The sequence below is a fragment of the Falco cherrug genome, chromosome 6, assembly GCF_023634085.1.
Source record: "Falco cherrug isolate bFalChe1 chromosome 6, bFalChe1.pri, whole genome shotgun sequence".
NCBI lineage: Eukaryota > Metazoa > Chordata > Aves > Falconiformes > Falconidae > Falco > Falco cherrug.
In genome coordinates this window covers 67,783,123-67,809,075 of record NC_073702.1, presented here as the reverse complement: position 1 = coordinate 67,809,075, position 25,953 = coordinate 67,783,123, and the positions used below count along the sequence as shown (strand labels likewise).

The 25,953-nt window shown below is 39.7% G+C and overlaps 1 protein-coding gene across 1 annotated transcript in view; it reads right to left on the bottom strand.

Moving 5' to 3' along the window:
* PREP (prolyl endopeptidase) overlaps positions 1-25,953 on the bottom strand; it is a 113,523-nt gene that overhangs the window by 15,303 nt on the left and 72,267 nt on the right. The window contains exon 11 of the mRNA XM_055713766.1: positions 5,766-5,902. Coding sequence (XP_055569741.1) covers positions 5,766-5,902 — 137 coding nt within the window. The remainder of the gene's footprint in view (positions 1-5,765; positions 5,903-25,953) is intronic.

Below are 25,953 nucleotides of genomic sequence, written 5' to 3'. Positions count from 1 at the left end.
TGTGAATTGTATTTTCCTTAGATTGCAGCAACATGTTCATCAGATGCAAGGTGGATATTCTATAAGCACACTGTGCAAAGGTCAAAGAGCATTATTCTGTCAAACTCCAGGATGCCTAATTTCAACAGGCTGCTACACAGCTAATGTGGAGTAGCCTGACAGTAGGTTGCCTTACGAGATTATGGCTTCTTCATTTTTGGTATGTTAGAGCCACAAAGCCTCCCAGAATATTCTGCACTTTTCACTGTCTCTGTCCCCAACAAAATCAATAGAAACTTTCTGGTCCAAACTTATTTGATCTAGTAATCAAAGGTAGCAAATATAACAATTGCAAGTAAGGTAAGAGCTTGCTACCCAAATATATTGGCTCAGAGTATTTAAAAAAATAAAAAATTCCAGAGCAGAGTCCATCCTCTTTCATCTGCTCAAAGGAACTGTGCCCATCTGAAGGATCAGCATATTTAACGAGCAAAGAACGTGGGATCAACACAAGCCAAAGTACTGAGTGCAATCCTGTCCTGTCCATGGACTCCTCGAGCAGAGATGGTACCTTGATGATAATTTTTGGAGGGGTCTAAGTGACTTAGGATCTCAGAGGATATGCAGTACTCATTACAGGAAGCTAGTCCCCCATTTCCACAAGCAAATAATTTTTGTCATACAGACTAAATGGATAAAATCCAGAGTCTGATAACAATCATTATATTGACCAAATTAGAAGTAAGGTTTAGTGCATCTGTGCTCACTCTCAACAATAATACTGGGATTTAGGCACTTCTGAAAACATTAGTGTTTTCCATCCATAAGTGTGGGTTAGAGGAGTGGACAGTGAGGTGGATTGATGACTGAATGGCAGAGCTCAGAGAGGGTTCTGATCAGCAGCACAGCCTGGCTGGAGGCCTGTAGCCAGCGGTGTGCCCCAGGGTCAGTACTGGGTCCAGTCCTGCTCAACTGACTCATCAGTGACCTGGATGAAGGGACAGAGTGTGCCCTCAGCAAGCTCACTGGTGATACAGAACTAGAAGTGGCTGACACCCCAGAAGGCAGCACTGCCATCCAGCCAGACCTGGACAGGCTGGAGAGCTGGGCAGAGAGGAACCCAATGAAGTTCAACCAAGGCATGTGTAGGGTCCTGCACCTGGGGAGGAATAACCCCACACACCAGTACAGGCTGGGGCTGACCTGCTGGAAGGCAGCTCTGTAGAGAAGGACCTGGGAGTTCTGGTGGACAGCAAGCTGCCCGTGAGCCAGCACTGTGTCCTGGTGGCCGAGAAGGCCAATGGGATCCTGGGGGGCATTAGGAGAAGCATGGTCAGCAGGTTGAGGGAGGTGATCCTGCCCCTCTGGCTCTGCCCTGGTGAGGCTGCATCTGCAGTGCTGTGTCCAGCTCTGGGCTCCCCAGTTCAAGAGAGTCAGGGAACTACTGGAGAGGGTCCATTGGAGAGCTACGAAGGTGATGAGCAGACAGGAACATTTCCTTGATGAGGAAAGGCTGCGAGAGCTGGGGCTGTTTAACCTGGAGCAGAGAAGACTGGGAGAGGATCTTATCAGTGTCTACAAATTTCTTAAAGGCGAGCGTCAAAAAGGACGGGGCCAGGCTCTTTTCCGTGGTGCCCAGTGACAGGACAAGGGGCAACAGGCACAAACTGCAGCACAGGAAGATCCATTTGAATATGAGGAAAAACATCTTTGCTTTGAGAGTGACAGAACCCTATAACCGGCTGCCCAGAGAAGCTGTGGAGTCTCCTGCTCTGGAGACATTCAAAACCGGCCTGGATGTGATCCTGTGCAACCTGCTCTGGGAGAACCTGCTTTAGCAGGGGGCTGGACCAGATGCTCTCCAGAGGTCCCTTCCAGCCCTGACCATTCTGTGATTACCCCATATACTCCAACATATACATCTAGTAATGTCACTGCCAATGACTATTAATTAATACCTACCCTGGTATGGTCAGTAGTAAAGTGAGACAGGACCTTAACTTGACGAATAGTTTGAGGTAGGTTTGCCTACATCTTGCAACAAGATTTCTCAAAGTGACTTATAATTTCAAGGAACCAGTTTTTTTAAGTATCTAATCAGGACTTTTAAAAAAGTGAAAATTCCAAGTGATGAGGCAGAACAAAACTCAAGTGTCATACACAACACTGCTACTGCCTCCTGTGTTCTTCCAGGTGGGTTCTTGCTTCCAGATTTGATTCCAAGTCAGCTTGGTGTCTGAGTCACAGCAAATTGCCCAGTCGCCGTGAATGCCTATGAAATGCCTCATTCTGCAGAGGGAAGTCTGGCTCTCAGCTCTTTCCAACAGTCTCTATAGCCTTTTGCTCATTACCCCTGTTTTTCCTTCTCTCCTGGGAGCAGCATAAATAAAAAGAGTAAAGGAAAGGGCAACAGGGTCAGGAAGCAGCCAGTGGAGGAAGCAGAAGATTGTTTCTTCCCCGGAGAGCTCCTTCTAGACCCTGTCACTCTTAAGGAGCATAACAAAAAATAAGAAAACAGGTACTGTTTTTTACAGTATAGAAAAAACATAAGGAGCTGTGCTTCAGGGAGCAAGAATGCATTCCCAGAATTACTGATCCGCTGTCAGGTATTACAGTTGACAGAGAAATGTGGGATAGTGCACTGGTTATGGGGAAAAAATCCTGAGTCACTGCACTTGGTTCCTTTCTTGGCTTTTATGCAGCAGGAGGGAGTGGTAGCAAATAGTAATCTTAACTGAAAAGAGTAATTTTGCACCCTGCCAGCAGCTGCTATGTTGCCTGCCCTTTCTCTGGGCTTACAGTCTCTCCCTGCACCACCTCTTTACTTGAAGGCTTGGTACAACCTGGCCCTGTAGCACCGAAACGCAATTTCACAGTCCGCTTCGCAATCAGCTGTATTCCAAGATGCATTAGGAATTGCTTCTCCTGTACCCACACGGGCACATACAGAACAGTGAAGGGAAACAGGTTGGTTCCTGCAGGGTAATTAGCTGAATCTGAGGCATTAGTAGCAGGTTTGTGATGGCATTTCCCCAGCAGCTCTGCCAAGCCACTGGTGTCAGTTCCATCAGCTTTCACTTGTACTCACTATGCAGGCTGTACAATTAACGACTGCTCTAGCAGGCACCATACTCGAAATGCTACCAAATGTAGCTCTTCAGTCCAGAGGAGCATATAAAAGATGCATGCTTGGATTAAAAAATAAACTGCTACTGTAACTGACTTAATGACTCTGGACTATCATTCTCATCATTATTTCAGAATCGTCTAACCTGTTGGTTTGTTTCTATTGCTTTCAGTGAAGAAGGTTTTATTTTCATTTTTTTGTGTTGGAGAAAAAATGAAAAGCAATACCAGTTTCTGAATTAAGCAGAAATACGCTCCCCAAGTCAGAGTGCTGGCTCATGTTAATTGGTGTTAAATACCAGTAAAAAACATTGTACTGGCTTGAAGAAATACAGGACAGAAACAAACCACTGTTTGAGAAGATGAGTGCTTTGTGAAAAGTTACAAGAGCCTCAAGTTCAAATACAATATCAGGAATATTTATTCAGGAACTTGTTTGTTTGATTGACTTTTTTAAAGGCTACTACTTAGTTGCACTTCCATAGCTAAGCCTCAGCTCAGGATCAGGTGAATGATGCCTCAGCCTTGACCATCCTGTGGCTGCCTTCTAGCACTTGTGCCTGTGGGTCATCTACAAAAAAACCAAAAAAACCCCAAAAAAAACCAAAAAAAAAAGACTGGAACTGGCTGGAACAGCACGTGGACCTGGGAACTCCTTGGGGAATACTGCAGTATGTACTAACAGGGATGTGGTCAAACATTACTTGAATCTGCCAGGTAAAGGGGGAACTGGACATCCTGCCTTCCTGGCATAAGTTCTCTGGAACGATTTTCTTTCTCTGATCTTGCCTGCCTACTTTTGGAACACAATTCCTCACAGAGTACTCAATTCTCAGGTTATTAACCATAATGATGTATTTAAAGGCTTTGGATTCTCTTATTTTTCCTTTAGAGAGAGAAAGGCTGAGAAGGGACATGTTGATATTACAAGGAGAGAATGATAAGGGAGATGTGGTCAATTGCGTTTTATTTACATTGTCAGTGGGATAATGTATTTTGATCTGAAAGTGACTGATAGTTCTCTGTACATTTAGTTTTAAGGGATTGTTACAGATTCATATTCTTATTTTATGAACTGTATAATAAATAAAGGTTTCATAGGGTTCAGGAAGACATACGTCACTGTTCCCATCTCCCATCTTCCTCTCTTCTGAGTCTCTCTTCTGAGCTGCACCCTCTTGCTGCTCTTTGCTAGACTTCCATGAGAGTTAATTTTAACTTGCCAAAATGGCAGAAAACCACCCACTCAGTTTTGATGGGACAGTTTTCTGCCATTCTTGCGAAGCAGATCAGCTTAGCAAAGGATCCAGTAAGCACCAGGGCCAATGGATGGGAGGTGGAAGGAGGCACTGTGAAATACCTTCTCCTTCTGCCAGCAGCCAGCTTGTGTCAGCTCTGCAGTACGTGAAATTTTACCTTAAATCAAGATACATAATATTTACTTTAAAAAAGAAACATGTTAAGTTCTATCACAGTTTTCAGCATCTACAATAAACTGTAATAAATCAGTGCTTGAACCTAATCTAAAAAGGAATTTTAAAATGATTCTGGTTATATAATTGTGTCTCTCTAAAACCACAGAAAATTAAAAACATAGCTTTACAAGGCAGATAAAAAGCTTTCAAATAATCACAGAACACAAGAAAGGAAGTCCACTGTTAGACAAGGTATTCACTAGAAAGGACAAGAAACTGTAAATGCTATTGAGGAATACAATCACAGTGACCTGGAAAAGCACGCACTACAAAGGATTGCTTGAAATGTGCCGATTCTAAAGCAAGACTGATAGCACCTAAACTTAATAGGACTGTTTCATAATAGATTTTTTTTTGTGTTGGTGAGCTGCAGTTCTGCTATCTGAAAAACTGCCCTCCATCCAGTCCTCTGCACTTTGGTTTTCCCCTGACTGCCTAGAAGCATTTCTTAAGTATTACAGACAGTCACTGCCTCTTGGTAAGTCTATTCAAACTCCCTTGCTGAACAAATAAGCTTTTGCTTTAAAGCGATCATCTACTCAATAAAGCTTATGGCTTTTGAGGGCTACAAAACCTATTTTGCACACAGCATTTTTGCTTTACAATTAGTTGCTTTGCATATGCAGAGCCCGTATCTTATGCATCTCAAGACAGAATATCCTCTTTCCTGATAAAATGGGAACACAGTAGGATTTTGCTTCTGATGTAATCTCAAAAGTATAATATGAAAATACAGCCAAATTTAAATTACTTACATTCATTTAAACAAATATGTGATTTTTCTATAATATTTAGACATAGGTAACTGTGTAACTTGGAAAAAAGAAAACTTCGTATGTTACTAGTTCAGTAAAAGGCTCAATGACTTGCTTAACGTACATCTATATGCTTTTCTGTTGAGCTCAGTGACAGAGCAGGAATAGGTTAAGGTATAGGGCAGGTTGCCTGCTGTAAACCTCAGAAGAGCACAGCACTTCTCTGCTCTGTGACACTGGGCAAAACCCTTGAATTCAGAATCAGACAAATGATGTCTGGACACTGGTGTGCAGTCCTTAAGGCCCTCATCTTGCTTCTCAGGGCCCTGAAATGCATTACTCTGTCAGATCCATAGTCTACCCCGGCCTCAGCCTGTGACAGTTGTTAATACCAGACACTTCAAAAAAAGGTATAAATTACCCCACATACCTGTAACTTGGTGTAATTGATATGTTGAAGCCTCCATATCCATACAAGAAGGCAGGGTGAGAACCATCCAGTTTAATTCCTTTCTTGTGAATAATAAACATTGGGATCTTAGTACCATCTTTGCTAGGGTAGAAAACCTAAGACAAGAGAAAAAGAAATATGAAATGCTGTTATTGTCGTAACTTTGCACAACTGCTGTTAACAAAAATCAGAGGTGATCACTTCCATGGTGGTCAACAGGTAAAACTTTCCGAGCAATCTGCACCAGTTGCCTAGGTCAGGTTCAGCAATGGCCATTACCCGCTTGGTTGTTTAATAGCTCTGGAAAATGTATCAAAATGAGACAATACAGAGGGTATGACAGTATCATTTTTACATATCTTATCCATCAATTCTACATACAAGGGGGTTTGAGAAAATTCTACAAAAACAATACAATTCTCTGCATGGGAAGACTAGCATTGTGAAAACACAAGACCTGCATGGTCCATCATACGTGAAAGCAGCAAAGACTGAGCTGGCAAGGAGAACAAACAAAACTAAAACCAGATTTCCAATCATCTAAAATGATAATTTCTAAAAATTTATCCTTTTTTAAAAATTCAGAATTTCAGACACTAGAGAACAGTGGACAGGGAAGAAACAAACTCATGGCAGGGTGGTAATTTAGTGTGACCCCACTAAACACTGCATTGGTTTGGGTAACAGAGAAAACTCTGAAGATCTGGTCTTTACTGCTGAAATCACAGAGAACTCCTTTACATCAGTTGGTGCAGCAGTCCTTGCTTGCAAAAACACAATCACAAGCAATAGGCCAAAGATATTTTAAAACTCACAGTATTTTGGTTTTAGTATTAATACATTGGCATTAACAACATTACTCAATGGAGTCGCTCCACATACCAGATTCAAGCCAAAAGACTAAACTCTGAAGAGCTGAAGACACTGTTTCTTACTAAGACTTGTGAAAACAGCAAAAAGCTGACTGCTCAACACCTGCATATGCAGCATGAATTCACCAAAAGCAAGTCTGTATCCAGCAAAAGTGGACCAAGCATTGGGCAGTCTTTCCAGGTTGTCTCAGTGACCTCTTCATCTCATCAGGGTGGTAACGTAAGTCATAACAGAAACTTTTGTGGCACTTGGTGGGTTTTTCGGCATTACCTAGCAGCTAGAAGCAGAAGCACTAACCCTGCAGAACCCCCAAATCCATCCAGCAGGAGCACTAACCCTGCAGAGCCCCCAAATCCATCCAGCAAGAAAACTGAACTGCCTGCTGCCTCTCAGGAAATCAGCTCCCAAAACTCCGAGTATCCATGCAGCACATACTTTCATATCTCTTTCTATTACTGCCACAGCACTGTGTGAATGTAAAAGCTAAATTCCACGTACACAAACATAGACTGCAATTGCTTAACACAGTTCCCATATCTTTTTGTTCTTATGCATGTATCTGCCTGCGAACTCTAATTTAGGATTGAGCATGTCTGACTTCGCCAGTCAAGCAAAACACATGGTTTTGAACGTAGTTTACTACTTGTCCTAAAGTTCTGGTTGACTACTTTTCATTGCTTTGGTTTTAGCATCATTATTTGCAGCTTCTAGTCTAATTAGAACAAAGCAGCAGTACATTAAGAATGACATTCTTATAATTTTGTTGCATGTTTACAACCTCTGTGCTTTTAAGGGAAACAGACCTAACATACTTTATAAAGCACACGATCAACAGGATCTATTTTTATAACACATGAACATCAACAGTAATTTGAACCTGTGCAACACGTTTATTCTGAGCATTGCCTGTAATGCAAAACATGTAAATCCACATAGCACGTTGAAAACAAAATAATCACATTTAATTTCAGTTTAATCATTGCTAAGGAAATGTAAGCCATTTCAACTGAAACCACATCTACCTCTGAAGGCTTCACCAAAACCTCTAGACATTTTCTAGATAAAATTCAGCATTTCACAGTTTGCAGCAGATGGAAAAATCCAGAACAAAAGCCTGAAGGCATTTTTACACAGATGAAATCAGTTTCCAACTACTGCCGCAACTGTACCTTTACTGACAAGTGCTCATCAGAACTCACAACAGTAGAATACAAAGGATTTTCATTTTAAGTGTTTAGCTAAACACTATAAACAAATAAAATATCTGATGGACAGAAAACCTGCTGAGGCTGGCAATGAGGAGCTCCAGAGAGACTCCCCTCTAAAATGCCATACATCAACTCCAGTTGTTGCTGGCAATTCACACGAAGTGAGCACCTGGCCCTCTTGTGTTTCCAGCAACTTACTGCTGTTGGCCAGTCCTTTCCCAATGATTAAAGGATGCCACTAATTTTACTGCTTCTTTAACAAAGGGGGTATTTTTTTAAACCTCTGAAAACTGACTTCAGTAGGGCTTTTATCATCATCAGTAACATACCATTAAATGAAAACTCAACAAAAAAGATGCACGTCAAGGTGACATTTGCAATTTAAGAGTTTTCGCTCTTATCTTTGTTAAAATAATGATTACCTCTCCCTCTGAGAGGAACAAATGGGAGTGGGGTGGAAATCAATTCAGTGAGACACCAAGATATGTGAAGCCATTTAAGCTTCTCCAAATAGACTATTTTCAACAACTGATTCAATCTCACCTTTAAATTAGGTGTTATCTCTGAAGCAAGTCAAATGGTTTATTCATGTCACCAATAAAGGGACAGTGCCTCTATCTCAAAGATTAAGGTAAACTGGAAAGGGCAAGCCCTAAAAAAAAAGGATTTCTCAAGATGGTATTTCATGCCTAATTTTAGAAGCTGTCGGCTTTTACAGCAGTGAACGCTCATAAAAGGGTACTACTGCTTTCTGCTTTATCACAGATAGAAGTGATCCACTTGTACTGGTCACATTATATTACTCATTGCTCATGTATTTTCAGATACACATGTCACTACAGCCATTAGCGCATATAAGAGGAGGACAAATTAGCAAAGTGATTTTGGAACAATAATGCTTCAGACATATTATGAATGCTGAAACTCACCATTCAAGGAGGGACATGCTAAAAATAAAGATTTTCAACCTCCAGGAATGCACCAGCAGTGCTGTGTGGTTGACAGGGCACTCCTGCTGCAGGCAACCCCTCGTGCTATTCTAGGAGCATACCACTGGACCAGTACAGGAGCACTGAAATAGTTGTAGCTCACTTGTCTCACACTAATGTCCCTATCTGTCACATGGCAGCAGGGTCTCAGTGCCAGAATCACTTTCAATTCAGATGCTGGAACCTGTGGCATAAATTTGTAGCCCCTCTGCTTTTTCTTATGACCCAGGAAGAAAGCAACACTGTTCACACAATTACTCATTACTATGAACTACACGAAAATTAAGCTATACAAGCCACACAAAACCCAATCTGAGTCATTCTTCTTTAGTGCATACATATACATTTACAGAGTGGTGTTTTGTGGTTTTCTGAGCTGTTGTTGGGGGGTTTTTTTGTTTGTTTTGTTGTTTGTTTTTTTATATAAATTTGTCATTTGAAAGCAATTTACACTTCATTTTCACATAAAAAAGACAATGGAAGTTTACTTCCAACACATTTTATAGAGTAAGTTTTACAAGTAAATACAGTTAATGGCTGTGTGATAGGGTTTGTAAATACTTAGGCGTTAAGTAGTATAAAAAAAGTTCTATACATTCACTCCTGGGGACATCTTTGTCCTCCTAATCATTATTTGCTTTACATGTGCAGTATTATGTTAGGTGCATCTTCACTTAGGGAAGAGGGGAGCGATCAGCCAGCGCTGTAGACACAGACCTAAATTCAGAAAGACTTCCAAGTTTACCTACTTCTGCCTCTGCAGTGACAAGAAGCGTCCTCTCCATCTCAAGTCACCAGGAGGCAAAACTACGTATTGTAGCTTTTGAAAAACTAAGAGGATTTGAAAGAGAGAGGTTGAAGACAAAGTTTTTCTGTCATTTGTCTATAGAGATAATATAGCCAGACACACAGAACCAAAACTAATTTTGGCAGTCATCCACTGTGACTTGTCTTGTGAGTAAATATGAAATCAGTATCTCTTAATATTAAAGCAAGTGATACAATCATCACAACAAATAAAGAAACAAAACTAATCTGCCTGAATACTCACACTGTGACACATAATTAAAAATACCTAAACCTACTGAAATTTAATAGAAACTTCCATTCTAAAAACTGAAAACACTCAGCAATTTGTAATTATTCCATTTCACTTCTTTCAGACATGTTTTCTCTGTTTATATAATGGAGAGATTAAAAGATGTATGTAATTAAAATTGTGTTGGGAGAAAAAAGTGCATGTACACCTGACATCATCTCAGTTTTACAAACCCCAAAATCCTTCTAAGCAAAAAAAAGAACCCCAAACTTGTACATATTTAAAATTAACCTTACAATGGCAAGATTCAACACAAGTTTTGAAATATCACTGTAAAACCCAAATAAAAAATAAACTTATGCAAATGGGTCTAATGCAAATATTTTAAAACTGTGAACAATATCTGAATGTCTAGAAACCTTTTATAATTTTTCAGACTCGCTCATTACTGGCAAAGAAATAAAATCCAATTAAAAAGTGATTAGTTTGGCTTTTCAGAAATAATTATTTCTGCAGATAATACCTCAATTTTACATATGAAAAGAAACTTTGACTTCTGGGACTTGAAAACACTCTCTGAGTCACCGTAGGCTAATTATTCTTAGAAAGCCACCAGTGATTCTAAAAATGTCTCTCTCAACCTCTCTTCCAAGATTAGGTACTACATACCAGAGATATCAATTCTTTCCATGTCTTTGTGTGCTTGATCAAAACCAGGTAAGAGTGACACTTGTCATTAGATTGACATCCATTGTACAAAACGCCAAAGAATTTTACAAAGAGCAACTAAAAAGGCATATACATGATACTGGAATACTCCTTATTAAAAATGCTTGTTCAATAATTTAGGTTTAATAACATCATGAGAATGCTTTTAAAATGAGTTTTGTTCCAGTGTCTTCTGTAGCATTTTACTGACATCATGCCTTTTCATTTGAAACAAATACAGGATGTAGCAGTCCTATAAGATTTAGCAATTGTTTTCTGTTTCTGGATAAGAGAGTCTGCCCTCACCCGTGGCTGCTGTGATTCCACTAGCTGCCCCTACAAGGTTCCAGGCAGCGCTAGAGAACCACAGCACCCCGCTCGGTCCCAGCACCCACAGGCACCAGTGAAGCAGGCACCACTGTGTTGGCCAGCCTATCAAAGGGAATCACTACTTCAAGTCTTTTATTTTCTGAAACTGCATTTCAAGTGTCCAGTTTCACATACAGTATTATTTCCTTCATTAAGCGTGTGATGAAGATTTCTCATCATATTTACATATGATGACTTTTTTTTACATAGAAAAGCATAAGGAATTCATAGTAAATTACATAATGTCGCTCATGTTTCCCCAAACATTGTGAACGCTTTGCTAAAGGCTCACTATTTTAAAAATCCCACACAACTATCTTTGAAAGATGACTGGAAGAGTAAACTTAAGGGAGTAGTCCCTGGAGAAGGTTTTCCTACCCAAGCTGTGGCATCAGGGTGTTCAGACCTGTATTTAGGTTCAGAGCTAACGGTGCCCGAGGCTGAACAATGCTACACAGCAACACCTCCCACTGACAAGCCCTAACAGCTGCCACTGGGTGCTTCAGGAAGGCAAGCCACAAAGACCCTGCCTTCACACCAGCAAGTCTGAACACTTCAGCACTGGCAGGCAGGGGGAAATCCTCGAGATGCCAGGGCAGAAATCTCATCTATGCAAAGAGAATCATGCGCTGCCTTCTGCACCGCCTCACCACAGCTCATTCAATCCCCTCATCGCCTCTGGCCTTACAGAAAACCTGATATTAGTCTCGGACTAAAGGCTATATAGCACATCACAAGCAAAACATCTGATTTATTGCAGCAGTGGCATGGACCCAAGTACAAGACCACCAGTGGCCCCGTGGACAGTTCTGGCAGCCGGCCAATTGGCCACCTGTAAGAGCAGCTCTTACTAACCACCAGTTTTAGTATTCCTCTATACAAAAGGAACCAGAAGTCAGAAGTAATAGAGAACTATTACCACTACACAGCAAATCCATGGGATCTGAGGTTTCGTTTCTTCAAAGGGGAATCCTCATCAATCTTCTTTAAGCCTCTTAAATTAGCTTCAGAGCAATTCTGTCTGGGTTGCAAAGCTTGCTTAATACAGAACTGGACAGGGGCCAAAGTAACTCAGTACAGTAAAAATTCATGCAGGTAAAACTCAGAAAGAAGAATACCCACTACAGACATTCAAAAGCGCTATGAAAATAATCAAGAAACCTTTTAGAAGAAATTGTTTCACCACCCACCCACCGGGACAAAAAGCAGCCTCATGCTGACAGAGGCAAAGTGCCAGGAGATGGTCTTTTAGAACAAATGCCTCCTTACTAAATGCAGCTGCCGAGCTGCAAATGACTGCAGGGAGGTGTCTCACAGGGTGGTGGGAGGAGAGAGGAAAAGGCAAGAGAAAAACACAGTTGAAAGTTCAGAAATGCTGCAAGACTGGCATGGCAGGAATTGCTTTTAAATCACACTTTTGTAGATTAGTTAAAGGGCAGCATCCCCTTTACATAAAGCCTTAGTGGTAAATGGGATCCAACGAGAACTCCCTCCACTCCACTGCTGCAACCTGAAAGACTTCTTGCCTTTTCTCTCAATGTTTATCCTCTGTCCCTTTCAGTGGGATCTCAGAGCTTCCTGCAGCAGAATAATTAGCATCTGCCACATACAATTATTCATTTTCTTTCATCAATTTGCCTTAAAGAGAACTTTGTGTACAGCGTAGACAGACATATCAGATAGATAACATTTACCTTTTGAGTTAAATGTACACTGTAGGCGTGTTAAACAGAAAAATGTCCCAGGGGGCTTTGTAAGTTACAGTCTCTTTCCTGAATCACCTCTGTGCTCATGCATTCAAGAAACATATTATTACGAAGCAGTAGTATAGCATGAGGTAAGCAACGGCCTGTCTCAATGGAAGTAGCATACTGTTATAAATAAAAACATTTGTAACAGCTGCTGGCTACTGCAATTTCTTTCATTAAATCAACTTTATACTTCATTGAGAAAACTGCTCTGATAGGAGACTATTCACTGTAATAGCATATAGGCACTAGAAAGTAAACACTACTCATCTTTACATGCTAGAAATCAGTTCAAGCTGTAATGAGAAACAGCGTAAGAATAAAAATGTAGAGGTAACTTACCACATGGTAAGCAAGGGGGAGAACTTATGCAAGCTACTCAACAATAACTATTCTTATTTTTGGTTTTATGCTGAGGTAGGTGCATGCATCTAATTCAACATGCTGAGGAAGAGAGATATTCACTCAAAACAGTAACTGGCTAATTCAGCTTTTCTGTTTCTGTCTCCATCTTGCTCAAAACTTGCTTGGTTATCGCAACACAGCCCTGCTGTTGAGCTTTCACGAGTTTCAAAAAGATGACACAACCACTGCTGGTTGTTCTCCCTAATGCAAAGGCATCTACATAGTTCAGGGTGCTCAAACTTGACCTGTAAACCTGCATCCAAAAATTTTTGCACAGAACAAATTCAGTCTTGACACTGGTGATGTCAAGAGCTCAGCTTGTGTCAAAGCCCCAAGAGGATCCATATATTCCACTTATATTGCCAAGAAATTTTGTTTATGACTTTCAATAGCTGGATAATTTAATTTCAGAGCAACTCTGCTCTCTCTTCCTTTGAGAATCATACCATGTTTACAGATGTCAAGTTTGCTACCCAGAACAAGAGGTGCTATAAATCACTAAACACCTACAAAAATTCTGCATGTGGTTAGTACAATTTTGGAAAAAAAGTCAATACTCTTAATTCTTACTTTTTGGGTTGAATATTAACAGAGACAATCTACAATGGACAATGCAAATTTCAGAAAGTCCCAGATCACTTGTCCTGTGAATATTTATTTTGAGGAACTTACTGAAATAAACAGGTCACTTAGAAGCACTTCCATGTGCGGTTTTTCACTCAAATTATAGCTACAAGTAATTTAATTTCTGAGATTTAAGCTTGAATTTAAAGTTACCTATCTTCCCCCTACATTATTAAAAAACCAAAATGGCAGCAGAAGGAAAAAAAAAATCCCCCAAGAATGGTCAAGGATAAAGTCCTAGAAAGTATATGGGTTGCTAGCTTAGAAGAAAATAATTCTAAGGATCAGATGCTATTGATTCCAACAGTTGTGTCTTGCTGACCATCTCCTTTCTGTGGAAACAGTACTTCAGGCTCATCTATTGTTTTCAGATTTACAGTACTCATTGCGTAATGAAGAAAAATCACCCAGCAAGCAGCAAGAAGTAGAAGAGAATTATGAGAATGAGTTTTCATGACACTGTTGTAACAATACTTCAGGAAAAAATTAAACCAAAACTCGTATGAAGCAACCCAGCAAAAATTTCAATTGATGGCGTAATTCCAGACAGACATCATAACTAAGACTTTAAGGTACTTCATAACAGGAACACCAAGAAGCATGCTGATGTATCCCTGTAATACTGTTGGAACAAGGAGAAAAATGAGTAACAAAAGAGGAACACCTTTTTTTTAAAAAGCATAAGACTAAGGACAGCTTGCAGCAATCTTTCCTTTCTTGGGCAAAATGTGAACAAGACAGCAAAATTAAAAAAAACTTGTATCAGTCATAAGGAATTCAACGACTATGAATCAACTACTAATAAATCAACAGATCAATTGTCTAATGATGTCAAGTCAACTTCAGTGAGCGGTAACAGTTCAAAGAACACCACTAAGTAGAGGGAAAAAGTCAAGGATGTTCCTGTTGATAAAAGATCCCCTGATTTTAGGCATTCTACCATTATGCTTTGAAGCTTTTCTGCATCTTGTCTATATTTTAGCCATTAGCAGTGATTGCTGTGCACTATTACTTTCAAAAATAATTGACAAACTGGCTGAAAAGCAAGCAGTTCAGGGAGTCATCAGGGGGAATTTATGTATCAATTTTTCCCTGTCTGTGAGAATAGCATGCCAGAACTAAGAAAATAATCTATTTCTTTATTGCATTTATCTACACAGTTGAAAAACTAGTTACTATGAATAACAACGGTATTTCTAAGAGGCTTCCCTTGTCCCATAAATTTCCTGGGAGATGACTCAAGGACAGAGCAGAAATAATTGATCTAAGGAAACATGATATTCTATCAGTACCTCTGGGCAGTCTTGATAAAATCAAATCAACTGCTAAATGAAGATGCAAACTAGATTACCCTTAATAAAATTGCACACTGATGAATTTGTAGTGGATAACAAACAGACAAAAGCCCACAGAAAAAAACCTTGCATAATTAGTGATTGAACCTTTCTGGTAGAAAAGTGAACTGCTACCTTCCTTTTCCTTGGAAAAACATTCTTTCAGAATGCCCCAAGATACTGTATTTTAAAATTTTTACTACTTCTGACCTTATACTGAGGGCACAAGAAAGAAGTCTCCTGATCAATCCCACTCATACGTGTTCCACTTAGACAAGTTCACAACTGCATCTCTAGGTAGTTATTGAAGTACTTTGTGTTTAACTTGTCCAATCTCTTCACCAGTGAATGACAACTTCAAAAAAACAATCCACCAAATCTATCTAGATAAAAAGCTATTGACTAACGAAGCTTCTTTAGATCTGCCTTACCTGTTAGTAGTGCAAATTTTTTCTGTTTGTATAAATGGAGACTATGCGGTTGAAAGTGTCCAGCAACACCAACATATTATTAAGAGGTGTGATTGTGCCATAGAACACTGATAAGAGAGGTTGTCCAAAACCCACTCATTTCTATTTAGTAAACATTATTTTCTCAGTAGAAACTGAACTGCTCGTAACTATTACATGATCATCTTGGTTAATATGTATTCTTTTCTAAAGGAATCATATTCACAGTGAAAGCAAGAGTCGTAGCTTTAGTTTACAAGATATGCTACCATTTGCTTGCCTTTTTTTCCTTTAAATTGCAGTCTGCTCCAACCAGTGGCCACACACCCTCATTTACTTTGCACATGTTCCTGGGTTATGAACAACTTAGTTACGCCAAGTCTGAATCAAGACTATGTAAGATCTCACCAACTTTTGAAATTGCTGTTTTCCACTCTCATCTCTATCAATCTCTTTTCCACCAGGGTGATGAATGCTAATTAACAAAAACAACAACAACAAAAATCTTAATCCACCAAACAAATGGCCCTGGGTGAAGACAGCAAGTATAATTTTACTGAGCTGCAGTGGTATCTATCTCAGAAGTTTTCTAAATTTTTCATTAGTTTTAAATATTACCAATTCTAATTTTTTTGTGTGTCCTGTATGTAGTTAATGCAGTTATTCCAAACACAATTTATTTCTCTGTTCTGCTTTTAAGCACCAGCACATTGGCGAATGTGATCCATGACTAAGACTCCAAAGTGCTGTGACAATGCAAGTAAACAAAGGAGCAACAACCTTCTATATTGTTCTCTGCAGACTGCTGTACTACCTTAAACCTCTTTGTATCAGTTGTGTGCCAAGCCTAATAAATGACTGCATAAACTAGTTACCAACTTGTGAGTGCTTGGAGGCCTGCAGCTCTGAAACATAAACCTCCCAGCCCTGCCAGAGCCATTTCTATTCTAAAAACACCCCAGTTCCCTGGTAGTCTACAGGGACACCATTCAGAATGAGAGATGCATCCACTGTAAAGTATTTAAATGGAATATGGAGCTGTGGGGAAGCTTAATTGCTAACAGGAAACACTGAGACACTGCAGAAAAGAGGGGACAAGGGAGTGCCTTTTGGAAGGAGTAACAAACAGAAGGCAAAACTACCTGAAAAACGTAAAATTCAATCCAGTAAGGCCAGAAATGCAACATACTATACTCTGACAAGTGCAATCACATACAGGATGGGGAACAACTGACCAAAAAAATAATTCAGAGAAGTATCTTGGAGTTATAGTACATGCCAAATTGAACTTGAACAAACAATGAGTTGTCAGGGGAAAAGGCAAACCCTATACTGGGACACGCAGGCCAAAGTCTCATCTGCAAGACACATGAAGTAACTGTGATGGATGCACTCGACCTCCTTAACCAAACTAGCAGTAGTGTGGTACAAACTCCAAAGGAGGTAAAGGCTTGAGCTGTAGCTGGGCCAAAAACTCCAAGAAACCCACAAAGCAGCAGAGTGACCCACTAAGCATCAATACATATGGGTTTGGACACCGTTCATGTGACTTACACATGAATAGCGGGTGTTTTTTCCAAGACTCATTTATCAAGGAACAAAGAAAGTTGTGGGTACGAGGATTCTCATGCATACCTTCCCATTGTATGCAATCTGACTACAAGCCAACCACTTTATCCCGTAAATATGACAGCCTAAGTGAGCCTTCATTGAGCTTCCCCTGCTAGGCAGGCAGCATGGTGGTGATGGTATAAATGGAGACTGCGATGCCCCTTGAGGTTGCTCCTTGAAGCAGAGACAACTTTTTCACAACAACAGATCTTTGGATGAGTCCAATTTGAACTTTCTCTAAATTGCGACTGGACCACACACCAGTGGCTCTCCCCTTGATCGGGACGCCTCTCAAGGCTTGAGATTCCTTACCTGAGACCAAGAGATCCTTCCTTACCCAAGATGGAGAAACTCCTTATTTGCAACAGATCCTTGGTAAGTGACTGATAGCATGCTAAATTAATACTTATGGAATCCATGTAGTTAATTCCTTTAGATATAAACTGTTGTTCAGGTCTGAGACTAAGGTTGGACCAAGCCGCAGTTCAGCTCCATCAGGAGTTTAGGAAGCAAGCACTCTCTGAGTGTTGTGAGGATCTCCCTTACCCTTTTGTACCTCCAGTCTCTGTGTAGATCATTCCAGCTCGATCTTCCTTCTTGTTTCATCCATGTAGTAAGTCGCAGAGTGAACCTTGTCCCTTGCCATTGAACTTTGTTAAGTCACACTTCCACAAATTCACATTAAAACTACTTTTGCTGATACCTTTGATGGTGATCCTTTCAGTGACCCTAAATCACTCATCCTCAACAGCAACCCTTTCTGCTGTATTCAACATTTGCAAAGCCTCAGCTAGAGTGCTGTATTCAGTTTAAACCACTGCACACCATATGCTGAGAATCTAAAGAGATTCCAGGGAGAGAAAGAAGAGTGATAGGAGGCCCAGAAAACACAACCTGCTAGAAAAACTGAACAGAGGGAAGGTTTTTGCTTGGTTTATTCTTAGTCTAAAGGAAAAAAAAATTGCAGGCACGCATAGTGAGAGTCTCTAAACATGCCAAAGTTCGCTGTAAGTAGAAAAGAATTACCTGTCCTGCATGTATGAGAAGGACACAAAGCAATGCATTTCAACCGCAGCAAGGGAATTTAGGTGAGACCTTGTGGCAGACACCCTGCTCCCTGCAAAAGCTTTTTAACTGTAAATACAGTGAGATGCTGGGACAGATTGCCTAGGGAGACTGAAGGCTTTTAAGCACAAGCCAGAAATGGTGCATGGCCAGCTCTGGGACATGGGTAGGTGCACAAGTTGGCACCACCTCCAACCCCATTCAGGTCCTGTCGTTTATTCCCTTTCCTGGTTTTTCTGTCCCTGGGTTATTACAGCAGCTCTGCTACAGGTTTTTCTGTTCACAGCTGCAACCACCTGCTGGGCAGTAGCAGCTGGTTCCTCTCTTCTTGCAGAAAAAGCCAGTACCCTACCTCTTGGACTGCAATGGATTAGGTGAGTTTATGAGATTGTTTTTATCCACATTTTATATGATTTCAAGAAGAGAGGTTTCAAAAGCAGAAGTGGAGAAGACAAAGACTCTGAAAGAGAACAAGTGCCTCCCTTCTGGCTACCTTTTACCTTTCACAAAACTATCATTGTTTGTGAAGGCCACCAGGGAGTTTACACATACATACTAAAACCATAGCATCATTTAGGTTGGAAAAGACCTTCAAGATCATAATCTACATGAACAGCTGGTGAGACAAGAGATGCATTCAAAAAACTACCATTTGCACTGAAAATCTGTATTAAATTTCAGAAAATGGTTGAAATATTTAAATATTAACGTCAAATCCAAAATCTTTTAAAACTTGCCCATATATACATTACAGATGTGTAAACAAACACCTGTCAACTGGGTGCACAATACTTTATTCTCGCGTAGTATGGGCTTCAATAACAAGTAAGCAATTATAATTACTATTGTTCTGCAATTTTGCTTGAATTTAAAAACCATCCTGTGGCAGAAACAGATACATACCTGCATATAAAACTCTTACTAAATGTAAACCACCTTCTTTGGAAACCTAATAACTATTCAACAGACCTACATGCTAGCACATTATACTGCTAGCACAGTACTCAAAAAGACAACCAGGGAAGTCTGGTTATTTTGGTGGCCTGGTAAAGGAACTCAGTGTGCTTCCCTGCCAGATCAATGGCTCGAATGCTGTCCCACATCAGTGATGCCTGAAACTGCAATCACATAATGATCTTTTGCCAGCTGCATGAATAAAACCAGTGGTTGTAGTCCCAGAGTGATCTGTCCTCAATGCAGCATCATCTAATTTAACACTCTTCTGGGTAGGCTCCATGAGGCAAAGTAATGGGTGGGCAGATGGATAGAAAAATTCCCACACTTGCAGAGGAGTGCTCTTGTTCTGAACAATGCTGGCACACCAAAATTTGACATTTAGCCTCAAAAAAGGGACAGAGAAAAGTGGCAGCTACTGCTTCTTTCTTTCAGTAGAGGACTAGACGTGCAGTCCTTAGTATGCTGAAATTTTCCATTTTTTTGGCTGATTGGTCTAAGCAAGAATTAAAAAGCCATAAAGGAGCTTCAGATCAGTTTTTTCATGGAAGCATCCTGTGTTTTTGATCCTGTACCACTGATGGAATTGGCCATTCAGTCTGCACTATACAAGACACACAAACACTATACTGATCAAAAGACTGTTTTGTCTGCATTTAATGCTATTAGAGATACCAAGAGTGGGAGCTTTTCATTGATACTCAAGTTCTGTGAACTGCTATTTGTGTAAGACTTTAATAACTGGCTTGACTAAGTTTTCAAACCACATCTGAAGACTCAGCTCTGAGGAACAGCAAAAGAGAAGTAGCAAAGCACTACCATTAGAATAGCAAACCATCAAAATATACCCCCAGTGCAACAACTCATCAATGTGCAACCATGGACAAATTTAATTCTGAATGCTTCTGTTCCTGTAGAACAAAGCTACTAATATTCACTACCTTTGAGAAATAACATTCATGTGTTTATACAAAAGGGAGGAGAAAAGTTGAAAGAAGATTCCCACTGAGAATCATTACATAGAATTCTTATTTATCTTGTAAGGGAGCTAATTAAAATAATAATATGTTCATGGTTAATTACTGGAGGTGAGATCAATCAAAAGAGTGAATATGAAAGTTGGAGAAAAAAAGAGAATGGAAGAAATCTTCAGTGATTTGTTTAGAAATAGGACAAGAAACAAGCATTTTCACTGCAACAACATTCACATTTTAATCTATCTATATCAGCAAACAACCTACCTATTAAGATTCCTGAAGGCTTAAATACACATGTTCATTTAAGGTGTCTGAGTGAAGGATTTTTAAAATCTTCTTCCTGATGGCAAAATGTATTTTGCCATTTGTTGTAAAAATCAAAACTATTTTTTATTCACAATTAACAATGCAATCATTTAATACACGGGAGCCTGTAAAGCAATCCTTTAAGCTCCATTACAATTGCTTAAGCTCTCGTTTAAAACTCCTGTGTGTAAAAAGGGATTCTCTACACTATATTCAATGGTTATAACTGTTTTAATCCATGTTATTTCACCTTGAGTTTTAAGGAATTCTGAGAAAGAAATGAAGCATGAAATGTAGCTTAGGACCAAGTATGCCAACTAACATGTCCATTCACTAGAAAAGCAGAAAACAAACCCCTGTGAATTCAAACAGAAGTTCTACTGGGTAAGGCATAAGAATAATATTTCACAATGAGTTTTATGCTATTAAGCAATCACTTCTCTTGTAGGCTTAAAACAAATGAACATTTTAATAATGTCGAGCATGAAGGTTCTATAGACTGCAACATTTTAAGAATGTCTTCAATTCCCTGCACACTTAGCAGAAAACCAAACAATCTAACACTAAAAGCTTGGAACTAGTGAATCACAAAGCCTGTATGACAATCCAAATGAACACAGAGACTGGTATTTTAGTATTATCCTTCACGCTGTGTGGTCTGGTATTGTGCTAATTCTTCCTAAGAGGAGTTCTGTACTCCTCCATACCAAACCACATTTCCATTGTTTTATATTCTGCTGAACAAAGGCTCCCAACACCCTAAACTGTGCAGCAATACCATGTGGTATGTAAGATGGGGATAAAGCAACTCCAGCCATTTTAACCTTAAAACAGGATTTTAACTGTATCGGTAAAAAAAAATCTATGCAAGGTTCTATCATTTTATCCTCTTACTTGGAATAGAGAGATCTGGTTCTCACTCCAGACACTTAAGGAATATCATGATCTGTGAGAATTACTCATGTGAATTACCTGAAGTGCATGGGTGGGACTGCTTAAATATAATGGGTGTAGAGCCAACTGCTACTCCTCTGCTCAGGCATAAGAATTTCAAAGTTCAAGAACATGTTAAGGCCATTACAGGAAATTCTTTACTTGATATTTTTTTAGAAATAAAGTCCTTCATACTGACAATTTCTAGCCTTAAAATGGAGTGTACTGTGGCTGCAAACATGTAACACATTTAATACGCAGTCTCTTGGTTTTCAAGAAATACGTGGCCTTAAAACTAGAGAACTACATTTTCAGTTAGTGTTTCTTCATCGACCTGCAATTAGAAGAGGTAATGGCAGATTAAAGTGGTGTTTTGTAACAACCACATGCCAAGGGTGTATGATGCTAAATTCACATAGGCAAACAGCCAATGCTGCCACGATTGTCACTATGATTTTGTTTTTGTGATATGTCCTCCAGAACAAGACTCTTGTCTTGGTGCCAAAATCACAGCCATTGCCAAAACACTGGCAGAGATCACAGCTGAAAACTTCAGGAGCTCTAATGGAGGCAGCCCAAAGCTTATTTTCCCCCTGCAAGGGCAGGTGTCTGCCATGCTATGGCAAGCACTAAAACTGGTGCATTTGTTCACATTTCCTCCTCCCCCCAACATTTCTTCTTCCTTACCACAATATGGAACCACAAGGAAATAAAAGGAATAAAATAGAAACAAACAACAAGCAGCTTGTTTCCTCCATGTATTAATTCTACCCTTCCATCCTGTGAGACGGAGGCAGGATTCAAACCCCAAATACTATTAGAAGCAAGAAAGTCCAGCTCCTCAAAAATCAATCCCCCTTTGGCTGTGCTGGATTCTCAAGAGAAGGAAGAAAATGATGCCAAAAAAACTTCCTTGAAGAAAAGTTGAGAGCTCTTTGTCTCTGCTCAGAATCAATGTAAAAAGTACATGCCTTTCTTCTCCGAGTGCTTTTTCTCAACAGAGATAGATTCAAAGCTACTGAATCTCTCTAAACTCAGATAATCTATTCATATGTACATAGAAAAGGGAAAGAAACAACATTAAGACCATTTCTATAACTACACTGAAAAATCAATGATGATTATCAGCTCTTGCATTGCTAAGCAGGTCTCGCTTACTACAGCTTTCACAGGACACTGCTTTCCTCTGCTGCCCTCTGTTATTTTTTTTATTTTAACGAGGGGATCTAATGCTCATGGAATGACACAACCAGCAACGGCGAGATCCAGGAATAGTGTGGGCAGGTGCTGTGCACAAGTTTCTCCCACACCATTGCCAATCAACCTCAAGCCTGACTCATCTTCTCTCAGTGTATTTTCCTGAAACAGAGATTAACCACTGTGCCAAACTGCACAGTGTAAAGTTCCACTAGGAATTAGAATGACTGTAGACAAATTTTCCCTATCAATGACTAATAACTTGAAATCAGTCCTGTAAGGGCTTAAAGATGGGGTGAAAGACTGAACAAAAACCCTGATAAACCTCTCATGAAAATCACTTCACCTATAAAACCAAATCTCTGCAAAAGAGGAAATTAATTCCAGCCGCAAGAAAAGAAATATCCTTTTTAAGACTTCTTGTTCTTTTATCTGTGCAGCAGTATCTAAAAAACATCTGCTTTTAAATCAAACTAAGTTGTGAAACTAAGTTGTGTTATGAATTTTACCCTTCTGCAAGAGCTAATCCAAAGTGCATCTGTCAATAGCAACATCTGTTTTGGTTCATCTCAAACTATTTCAAGGACACTACCAGAAGATATTTGAAGAATGGCAAAAGGAGTCCAACAATATTTTTAATGTTGTAACTTCAACACTTACAAGGCTGCGTATCAGGCTAAAAAGTAGGTGAGTTGTGAGCCAGGCCAGAAGACTGTTTATCCATGATTAGGTGTCACTGTTAGGTGTTAATATGGAGAGGCATGTAAGAACTTAGTTGGCAACTTTGTAAAGATAAAATAAAGGCTTTTTATTTAAAGCAACAGTGGAGCTATTGATGCAATAAACAGCTTACAGCAAGTGCCATTTGTAAGTTCCTGCAAAAGCGTTTTTTCCTCCTGTAAAACCCACACCAGGCTATTTCCTGAAAAAAGTCTGTCATTGTGATGGATGGAAGTGAGCAGGGAAGCAAAGACAAATTTCAAGAAGCGTTTGGCAGAGGAAAAATTATTAACACAACTTAATATATCATTTAACAAAAGTAGCCAGGATAAATTTTTGATGTGTGGCAAGCATTTTAAACAGTCTGACTTCTTCATGAAGGTCACGGTCTTTCAAGGTAAGGGCATTCGCACAAGTTAATGCACAGGATGTTAGACTACGTACTTGCAGGGTGTCACACTGAGCCAACAACCTACAGACATGCTCTTACCCTGGTGTAAATGTCAGGTACATTGAGACAGCTCTCCCTTCGGTAAATTGGCTAATTTGTTCTTGCTTTGGGCTGCTGAAGGGTAAGAACTTAACCTCAGGTACTACAAAGCAGCTGCTCTACCATAAATTTACTTAGTGTAGTAAACTTTATCACTGGTTCACACTTGCACTGCACAGCATCTACAAAGTCCTGTAAAGTGGATCCAAAAGAGCCAAACATAGGTGCTGTGGCATTTTCCAATTGCCATTTATTCAGGTTTCAGATACATGGCACCTTACACTTCCCGTTCAAATCTTCTTAACTCAGTTATGTTCAAAGACTGCTAAAGAACAACAACACATTAAAGTTTCATATATGCTGTGCAGACAAAGCTAGGAAAATTGCTAGTCTAAATAGGTATTTCTTCAGGTATATGAGAATAAAGGAAAAACCTTGGCAGGAGACCTGCCTTTCATTAAGGACACAGATCAGGACAGGGCCGGCAATATTTTTCTTTACTGCTTAGTAATTCTGATGGAAATTAAAATGATGAAATAAATCCCTTAGTGTTTTTTATTCTCCTGTAATCAGCAATCTTTGCCTATTCTCAGTATATTTCTTGCATTCTTAATTTTGAATTTCTTTCACAATGCCCTGCAATGCTGCCGAGTTTTGCAGTGGCTATGCAAGACTTTAATCTAGTTGACAGCCATTTATAAACTGCTTTGATAAGCTCCCATCTCCCTTTTCCTCCTCCAAGCAGAAGCATCATCAAGGGTCCAAGTGGGACCCCACAGATGAAAACGAGGACTAAAGTCTGGCAGGAGTGTGTAGCACTGGCAGGCTGAGTTACTACAAAGGCGACCAGGCAGTCCCAGCTCTGGCCCTGACAAAAAGCCTCTTTCACAGCTCAGCTGAGATTTCTCCATCGATCTGAATGATATGGGAAACTAATTTTCAAGATGCTGCCATGCCGAGATCATTTGTTGAGAAAAGGCAAAACTGGATGATGAGTGGTGAGCAAAGAGTGCTCTTTACAAGCACTGATCCCAGTGCAACTACACAGGTTGCATTTCCCTAGAGCTGGTACTGAGCCGGAGTAAGGAGAAAACCAGAAACAGGAATACTGACTTCCACCCCGTTACAGCCTAGTGGTGAAGCTCTGCCAGTGATGTACGAAGTGAAGGATTCCAAAGGCATAGCAACAGCATGCTTCCTCCTCAAAATTATTTGTATTACTATCCTATTTTACCTTAATTTAGCATGTAATTGATTTAAATGTAAAATTAGATTTTGTTTTTCCAGACATTCATTTAATAAAATTTGATTTACTAGAAAAATACATTACTTCTAATTTATGGCAACCCCTTCTAAACCCTTTTTAATTACATGGGTATTTGCGTTCCATTATTATGCGTCTGAGGTTGATGGCAGTATTATAATTGTACCAAGCTGTTTCCTAAAGAGAATGCTGTTTTCTTTCTCTTTTTCAGCTCACTATGCTCTGAAGTTACTTTGTGGAAGTCCCTTAATGAATTTGAGTGAAGCAGTAAAAATGTATCCTCCGTGTGAATGTTTCTAGCAAACTGTCATCTACAACACTCTTACTTCTCTCTGGAGATGCAGAGACAAACAGATGGGACTGTTTACAACCACCTCATGCACACACACTACTGTCTTTATGCTTTTACAGAATATGCCCTGTGTATGTGCTGGAGGCAAAAGTAAAAATAAAGAGATAAAGAAAAATACCTAATCTCCTTTCAAAGACTCCAAGCCATGCTGTTACTGTTATAGTGTTGCTTAACTTTTATCTCCTAGGTCATTTCACCTTTTTCCAGGCTAAGCTTATTTAAGTTCCACTTTAGGCATCAGATCTTGTTATACCTTTGTCTACAGTATGAAAAATCCTCTATTCCACTCTTCTTCTTACTCTACAGATGCAATATCCTACATATAAAATAATGCCTCCACCCTTCTGTATTTCTTTTATAAATTGCAGGTGTTAAATACACTAAGCATCACAATATAATGACTGTTTTTCTAGATCCCCAATTATTTTGGGTGAGTCACCATCCCTGAAGGTATTTAAAAGGCGCGTAGATGTGGTGCTTAGGAACATAGTTTAGCGGTGGACTTGGCAGTGCTGGGTTTATGGTTGGACTCGATAATCTTAAAGGTCTTTT